The sequence below is a fragment of the Mandrillus leucophaeus genome, unplaced genomic scaffold (assembly GCF_000951045.1).
Source record: "Mandrillus leucophaeus isolate KB7577 unplaced genomic scaffold, Mleu.le_1.0 Scaffold1, whole genome shotgun sequence".
NCBI classification, from domain to species: Eukaryota; Metazoa; Chordata; class Mammalia; order Primates; family Cercopithecidae; genus Mandrillus; species Mandrillus leucophaeus.
The window spans coordinates 14,799,501-14,807,829 of NW_012098097.1; the positions used below are offsets into that span (position 1 = coordinate 14,799,501).

General features: G+C 61.3%; 1 protein-coding gene across 1 annotated transcript in view; it reads left to right on the forward strand.

Annotated features, from left to right (window-relative positions):
* Positions 1 to 7,299, forward strand: part of CHMP6 (charged multivesicular body protein 6) — a gene marked incomplete at its 5' end in the record, with an annotated part of 10,963 nt that extends 3,664 nt beyond the window's left edge. Inside the window, 7 exons of the mRNA XM_011992620.1 lie at positions 1,960 to 2,069; positions 2,162 to 2,249; positions 2,808 to 2,894; positions 4,126 to 4,191; positions 4,393 to 4,473; positions 5,534 to 5,588; positions 6,264 to 7,299. Coding sequence (XP_011848010.1) covers positions 1,960 to 2,069; positions 2,162 to 2,249; positions 2,808 to 2,894; positions 4,126 to 4,191; positions 4,393 to 4,473; positions 5,534 to 5,588; positions 6,264 to 6,319 — 543 coding nt within the window. The remainder of the gene's footprint in view (positions 1 to 1,959; positions 2,070 to 2,161; positions 2,250 to 2,807; positions 2,895 to 4,125; positions 4,192 to 4,392; positions 4,474 to 5,533; positions 5,589 to 6,263) is intronic.
* Positions 7,300 to 8,329: the final 1,030 nt, after the last annotated feature.

The following is an 8,329-nucleotide window of genomic DNA, read 5'->3' on the forward strand; positions in this document are numbered from 1 at the left end:
GGACCACCGTGTTGCCGTGTTTGGCGCGTTTGTTTGCGGCGACTCCAGACTGACTCCCCGGGGCACAGCCGGGCCGGTGGTGGTGCCTGTTCCCATGTGAAAGTTAGCTTCTGTAGGAGAAGGAATCGCTTGGCATGTCAGGGACACGGCAGGTTAAGAATAGTCCATTTTTGTAACGGGATAAACGTGTCATGAAAGAGACCCCGAAATGGGAGCAGGGCTAGCTTTTTCGGATGCTTTCTTTTCTAAATTTTGTGCAACAGAAATAATTTTATACTAAAAGAGAAGTGAATGCAAATGAAAAAGGGGATCTTACCTTGGCATCTGAGTCCATAAGCTATGAAAAGAAACAACGGGCACGTTTGTCCCTGGAGAAGATGGGCACAGCACTGGGCACCGTCCCGAGCTGCCTGTAAGACAGCTGGGCCCAGCCTCCATCGTCCGCCCTCCACCTACCCTGGCAGCCCCAAGGCACTCCCTCCCCTCCCTTTAAGGACTCAGTTCCGGTTTCTCTTCAAGCACTTGCCAAGCGCTTGCCAAGGGCCACTGTGGGCTCTTGGCTGTGCAGACCCGTGTTCCCGGCTGCCGTAGGTCTCCCCAGGATTTTGGGTGCTTGGGAACAGCATCCTTAGCACACAGTAGCACAAATGATTACTTTTTTTGTTTGTTTGTTTTCCTAGAATAGCAGGTGTTCCCCATGCAGCCTGTGACCCTCCACTGAGACCTCGTTTTACAGGGGGCAGCCTGGCCACACCTTTGGCCCCTGGGTCTCCCCAGCAGTGGGGCTGGGCAGGGGGAACCTTTCACTGTGGAGGACCCACAGGTCTTGGCACTGTGGATCGGAGACTCCGAGGGTGGAGGGAGCACTCTCTTCCTATGCAGAGCCTCAAAGAGGCACACAGGCCCTGACCCAGCTAATTCCCCTCAGCCTCCTGCCTTAAGGCCATAATCCCTGTGCCTGCATGGGCTTATCACTGTCTGAAGTGATGACGTTTGGAAAACTCAAGGGCCTGATAGGGCAGGACTGGCTGAAGTTCCTCAGTGGCCGAGTGCCCTCTCTGGGGCGGCGCACAGATGAGAGGTGGTCAGCGGGGCCGCGGGGCACATCACCGAGTGCGAGTCCCTGCAGCTGAACGGTTGGCAAAGCGGCAGGGAAGCCACAGGCACCTCATGTGGCTGAAGCCCAAGGAGAGATGCTGGGGGGATGTCTGAGTCCTATCCTGGCCGTGTGGCTGCTGGCACTTGGGTACTCACTACCTGCATGTTCTCGAGTCAGAACCTTTTTTTTTTTTTTTTTTTTTCCCGAGATGCAGTCTCGCTCTGTTGCCCAGGCTGGAGTGCAGTGGCACAATCTTGGCTCACTGCAAGCTCCGCCTCCCGGGTTCACGCCATTCTCCTGCCTCAGCCTCCCAGGTAGCTGGGACTACAGGCGCCGTCACCACACCCAGCTAATTTCTTTTTTTTGTATTTTTAGTAGAGACAGGATTTCACCGTGTTAGCCACGATGGTCTCGATCTCCTGACCTTGTGATCCGCCCGCCTCGGCTTCCCAAAGTGCTGGGATTACAGGCATGAGCCACCGCACCCGGCCGAGTCCGAGCCCTTGAGGTCCTGGCAGCTGCTCCCTGACCTGAGCCCAGAGCGTTGGTACCGCTGGCGGGCAGGCTCGAGGGTGGACCCACGGCAATGCCGCGGCGGTCCTTCCCATCCCTGTGATGGACTGTGGGGTCCGGGTGGACCCTCTGGTGGGACCGCCCCACGCGTGGCAGGATGTGGAGCAGTGTCCCTGGCTTCCACCCCCCAGATGTGTCCAGACAGCACCACCTGTCCCCTGGGAGACAACCCTGCCCCATGAAGGACACTCGTGGAGGGCCGCCTGGCCTCCGTGACCGGCGCTCAGTAGCACGGCCAGGGCCTGCAGCGTGGGCTCGGTGACACCAGGCCCGCTCTCTTTTGGCAGCAACTGAAGCAGCAGCGGGACAAGCTGAGGCAGTACCAGAAGAGGATTGCCCAGCAGCTGGAGCGTGAGCGCGCCCTGGCCCGGCAGCTGCTGCGGGACGGCAGGAAGGAGTGAGTGGGCCCGGGCAACGTGGGCGCCCTGTCGGCTGGGGTGGGACGCCGGGCAGGGCCACAGCGGGTCATTCTTGGGCTTCCCTCTGCAGACGGGCCAAGCTGCTGCTCAAGAAGAAGCGATACCAGGAGCAGCTCCTGGACAGGACAGAGAACCAAATCAGCAGCCTGGAGGCCATGGTAGGTGGCCGGGTGCTTCGCCCTGGGGTGCAGGTGCAGCTGGAGGCAGCTCTGCCCGGCTGCATGGACATCAGAATTTCTCCCGAGAGCAGAAAGCTCCTCCTCTCAGATGCCTCGGGCTGAAGCTGACCTGCAGTGGGGCGGGGCTGGAATCCTGGGGAGTCTGCCAGGAAGCTAATGGTCTTAAGGGACTCAGGGGCAAGTTGTCTTTCGCAGGACTGAGGTGGGGAAGGCTGGGCCACGCCTGGGTGATGTGGGTAGGTCAGGGGTCTGCGTGGGGGACTGAGTGTCCCTGGCGTTAGGGACCCGAGCGGTGTGGTTCTGCTCCTCAGTAACCAGAGCTACTAACTAGCAACTAGCGGTCCCAAGTGTCTCCCCGGCACCTTCTCCGTCCTGCGCGTCCCCACCTGGCAGCGGGAGACGACAGGGAGGAGCAGGTGTCAGGAGTCGCCCTCACGCCCAGGAGCACCCGCCCAGGTGGTGTGAACCCTGCCCCTGGGCCAGGAGGAGAGCACGCCGGATCCTCAGCACCTGCGTCTGCTCTGGTTTCCTTTTCAGGTTCAGAGTATTGAGTTCACCCAGATCGAAATGAAGGTGATGGAGGGGCTGCAGTTTGGAAATGAGTGTCTGAACAAGATGCACCAGGTGGGTCTCTGCAGGGCCAGGGGCATGGAGGCGCGGGGAGCCCAGTGGGGCTGGAGTTGGGGGTAGGGTGGGGGGCTTGTCCCACGGTGTTTGTGTCAGACACAGGGCAAGAGGCTGGCAGGAGAGATGTGTCGGGTGCTGCCAGGCAGGCAGGGATGCAGTGACCTGAGGGTGGGGTGCAGCACAGGCTGGGAACTGTGGGAACTGGGTCCCCAGGCGCTGAAGTGACATAGAGGGGAAGTCTGAGGGTAGGGAGGGGTCCGGCAAACTAATCACAGAAGGCTTCCTGGAGGTGGTGGGGCATGGTGGCTCACACCTGTAATCCTAGCACTTTGGGAGGCCGAGGCAGGCAGATCACGTGAGGTCAGGAGTTTGAGACCAGCCTGGCCAACACGGTGAAACCCTGTCTCTACTAATAATACAAAAATGAGCCAGGCGTGGTGGCAGGCACCTGTAAACCCAGCTACTCAAGAGGCTGAGGCAGGAGAATCACTTGAACCGGGAGGCAGAGGTTGCAGTGAGCCAAGATTGTGCCATTGCACTCCAGCCAGGGCGATAAGAGCAAAAAGAAGGCTTCCTGGAGGAGGTGAATACCGGCCTTGTCTCAGGCTGGGTGTGGATGTGAAGCCCAGCGTGGCCATACCACGTTCCCCCACCAACCCCATCACACTGCTGAGTTGGGGGGGCCAGTGGGTGGGGCTCTTTGGGGACTCACCTGGCAGGAGGTCTGGCTATGCCACTTTTCCAAGTGTCTGGTGAGTACTAGTGGTGTGTGCTGGTCAAGCACAAGTGGCCCTTTGACCTTGCCACTCAAATCAAATCACCTGCCCAGAATGTTCCACCTGTTGCTTATTTTTACCTGTGGCTGTGAGAGCTGACTCAGGTGTGAGAAGGGCAGCGGGCATCAGAGCACTGCAGTCGTGGCCTCTGAAAAGACTCATGGAACAGCTCCTGTGGCCTCAGGACGGGGCCATGCCTGGGACACGCATGGCTTGGCCTCATTTAAACAGAGACAGGAGCTGGGTGTGGTGGCATGCACCTGTAGTCCCAGCTACTCGGATGGGTCACTTGAGCCCAGCCTGGGCAACACAGCCAGACCTTGTCTCTGAAAAATAAATAAATAAAAATAAACAGGGGTGAGGCCGTGGCCCTGAGAGCCCAGGAGGCCTCTGTCGGGGGTCTACGATTGGCCCCACCCACAAGAGTCAACACCCGTCACCCTCGTTCACAGGTGATGTCCATTGAAGAGGTGGAGAGGATCCTAGACGAGACGCAGGAGGCCGTGGAGTACCAGCGGGTAGGTGGCACCCTGACCAGCCTGCCCCCAACTGTGGGAACCCACAGGGCCACCCTCTGTCCACCCCGATGTGGGCCAAACTGTCCCACACCCTACAGCGGCCACCTTCTCTCAAGGGGACGAGACCCAGCCACAGGCCGTCTCCTTCCTCCATGAGGGGCCGCCTCCTCGCTGCTCTCACCGCCACCTGTCCTTTTGCAGCAAATAGATGAGCTCCTGGCAGGAAGCTTCACTCAGGAGGACGAAGACGCCATCCTGGAGGAGCTGAGCGCGATCACTCAGGTAACGGCCCCTCAGGACTGAGCAGTCACTCGGGCGACAGGACCCCCGGGACTGAGCAGTCACTCGGGCGATGGGATCCCCAGAGCTCAGACCCCCAGTAGGCCCTGCCCGTGGTGATCCCGTATGTGGTGTCCCTTAAGTCAATAGTCTGGGGTTTGTGACTAGCTTTCTACCTGAGGTGACTTGGTTTTCAGGGTTGCTCACCCGACAGTCTGGTGCAGGCAGGCTGGCCCGTGCCCTGGACGGAGCTGGGAGGCTGGGCCTTCCTGGTGCCTCGGCCCCTTTCTATGCCTGGCTGTCACGGATGTGGTGCTTGATTCATGGGCTGGCTTTCCCCAGCCGTGGCTGCTGACTCACGCCCCACGCAGGCCCTCACCATGGGGGCCACGTCCTGGCCCCACGCTCACATCCAGGCTCTGAGTTCACTCCCCGACAAAGGGGTTGTCCTCTCTGTGGGCCCCTGCCTCAGTCTGCCAGATTCTCATGGTGCCCCCAGAGCCAGCCTCTGCCCCAGCCCTGCTGCCAGCTGCCCCAGTGCTTTGGTGTTGTGTGGCCCGTGGTGCGCTGCGCCCACCTGCCTGCTCAGTTACTTTCTCCTGAGCGTCCGAGTCCTCGGGGGCCTCCAGGGCAGGCCAGTTGAGAGGCGGAAGCACCGTTGCTGGCTTAGGCAGCCAGGCTCGCTGGGACAGCATTGTACCACGGCCCGCCCCACAGTGGTGGACACCAGCGTGACCTGGGTGTCTGTGTCACCACCCCTTGGTCCCTGAAAGCCAGGGTCTCTGGGGTACACCCAGGATGTGGCCACCTTACGGCCCCTCGAGGCCTCAGGGTCTGCTGGGAGGAGCCTCCATGGTGGCAGCCGCATCACCTCCCAGGGGATTCTAGTGGTGCCAGAAGCTGGGGCGGGTGCAGACGTGGGTCTTCTGAGCAGCACGTTCCTGTCCGCTTTAACTCCAGCTGAGAGCAGCTGACTGACAGGATCCGTGTACTCTCACGGAGGCCCAGGAAGCCCGGGGCCGACCTGTCACCTGCTCATGGCGTTACCCTTTGCTTCTTGCAGGAACAAATAGAGCTGCCAGAGGTTCCCTCCGAGCCCCTTCCTGAGAAGATCCCAGGTATTTCCATGCTTGATTCTTTTGAATGGTTGGAATTCACAGGAGAACAGAGGATTCTAGAAGGGAGCAAGACAGAGTGCTCCCAGCCCTTCCCACTTGTCTGAGGTCGTCCCGGCCTTCCTGGGCCATGGGCGAGCCCTGCGTGCCTGGCTATGTGGCTCAGGGGCGTGTGTGTCTGGCCTTGGGGTTCGGCTTGGGTCTCCCAGGGGTTGGGTAACTGGGTAACCTCATAAGAGAGCCATACCCCATTCCAAGAGGCACATTCAGAAATCGGAACTGGGAAAGGCTTCTTTAGCAACTCTAGCTCATTCCCAGGGTCTAGCCCAGGATTAGCCGTCAACCAGGTATGGCTCTCCCCGTGGCACCGCTCAGCCCAGGCTCTCCACCCTGCCCGCTGGGAACCTGAGTCTTTAGAATCATCCATCCACATTTGTTCTGTTCCTTTACCCATCTTTGGGGCTCTTCTCTCTGGGGCCCACTGTCCCGTGTCCCTGGCCCTGTCTGTCAGCCCCATTGGCTTCCTGTTTGTCACTTGCCTCCCCCAGAGCTGGGCGTGCCCTGCCGTAGTGCGAAGCCTCCTGAGCTGCCCTTGCCACCCCTGTGGCCTCGTTCCTCCCTGGAGGTCTCTGCCTGTGGGTCTTTGGCGTGTCATAAACATCTCTGTTTCCTCCACAGAAAACGTCCCTGTCAAGGCCAGGCCCAGGCAGGCGGAGCTGGTGGCAGCTTCGTAATGTGGCCTCCTCTTGCGGGACTCGCGGGGGTGCCCCAGGGACTGTGGCCCACAGAGAGTTTGGGTCGTCGCCAGCCCCTGACCGGGTTCCCTGGAGCCCAGCGTGCACGGTGCTGAGCAGAGCCACAGCCACGCAGGCGCACGTGCAGGAGGACTCCAGAGTGTCTCCTGGCGACCTCGAGCCTGAACGCACTCAGGCGCCACTGGCCTGCTCTCGTTCTGGATTAAACCCTCGGCTGAGCCCAGCTTCTGCCGGTTGTGGCTCCCCCGGTGGCCGTGGCCCAGGCCCGATGCCTCTGGTGCTGTTCCCCTGCAGTCCCAGCCCCCCGCGTGGCTCGCGCGTCTGTGAGGAAGACACCTCCAGACCTTGGGGTCCCCGCACTTCCTCTCGCTCCTCGCTGCTCCCATTCGCTGGTGCAGGCTTCCGTTAAGGGGCCCCTCCCTTGGCCTGGCTTCTGGCGCACCTCAGCTTCCCTGCTGGTGGGCGGACCCCAAGGAGACCAGCATGTGCTGAACCTCTCCGTGCCTCTGCCTCCGCGCCCCAGACGCCCACCTCCTGTTTGAAGGTGGCCGACCAGGGGTGTTCTTGCTGGATTGACAACACCTAGAGCCCTGACTCCCCGCTTGCCACTCACGGCTCTGTCCACCAGGGCTCAGCCCGGCTGCGAAAGGACCTCTGATGCTCGGGAGATGCTGCTCCAGCAGGTGCAGCCCCCGAAGTTTGTCCATGGGGGTCCCTGCGGCTGGGGCTCATGGAACTGCGAGACCCAGGACCCTCCTGCCCTGCAGGCCTCTGAGCCACCAGCAGCCAGGATTGGAGGCTGTGGGGCATGGCGTGACTTCTCGTGCACAGGGCTGGTTTGGTTATGAGACGATCTCGCTGGGACTGCCCCTGCCTGTGGAAAACCACAGGGACAAAGGGAGCCGCCATCTCGACCCCCAAACAGGCCAGCCTGTATTAAAGTTGGCCCTGCACGCCCACTGCCTCGTGGACTTGGGTGCAGTGGGCACCTAGGCGTGGCTCCCTCTGTGGGAGTGTGGGTGGGTTTGTGTGGCCCCTCCCCCATGGTGACCCTGACCGAAGCCCGGCCCCTTGACCGACGTGGGGATGCTCACTGGAGGACGCCTGCCCAGCCAGGCCAGGCCTGGGCTCTGCACATGTGAGATGGAGGCTCTGGGCCCTGAGGGCCACCTCTGGGCAGCTGCCGTCTGAGGGCCAGGGTGCTGCTCTGACCAGGCTGACGGCCTGTCTCCCTCCAGTGGCTTCGTGTAATCCTGGGTCTGCGGGTGGGCAGTCATGCGAGGGACGCAGACAGTGCAGTGTCCCCAGAGGGTCGTGGGTTTGGGGTCCTGGTGCCCAGGTGGGAATCTTGATGTGCGGGGAACATGCTGGGCAGGTGCCCCCAGGGGCTGGCTCCACAGCCTGCAGTGCCAGGTCTCGGGACTGAGGAAGCTGAAGACCTGGGTTTGCGGGAGTCTTGTTTCTCCGCGTGGTGGCAGCTCTCCTGCAGTGCGCGTGTCAGCTGGGGGTGAGGGGGTCTTCCAACCACCCTTGCGGGAATTGCAGAAAACTAGTTGGCTGGAGCTCCCCCTGTCTGTCCCCAGGACTGCCCGGCAGCCTGGAGGGCGTCTCATGATGAGGCTCCAGCCCCATGACCTGCTTCCTGCAGCAGTGCGTCCCAGGCCCGTGGAGCACCAGCTCAGGGTCCCAGACTGCATGGAGGTACCAGGAGCCTGCACTGGGGAGTTGCAGGTGCGGCTGGAGGGGCCTTGGCTCCTGTAAGTCCCAGGCCTCAGTCACAGCCTTTCCACACCCTGCCAGTGGGGCAGATCCCTCCTTTCCCTCTGCCTCCTTTAGAACCCAGGGGCCTCCACCAGAGAGGCCAGGTGTTCTGACAGCATTTTGTGGCAGGACTCTGCTCTCAGCCCTGACTGGAGCAGCTGTCCACCCCCTTGTGCCAAGTTCCTGGTCAGAGCCCAGGAGGCCATCCAGGGAACGCCAGTAACCGTC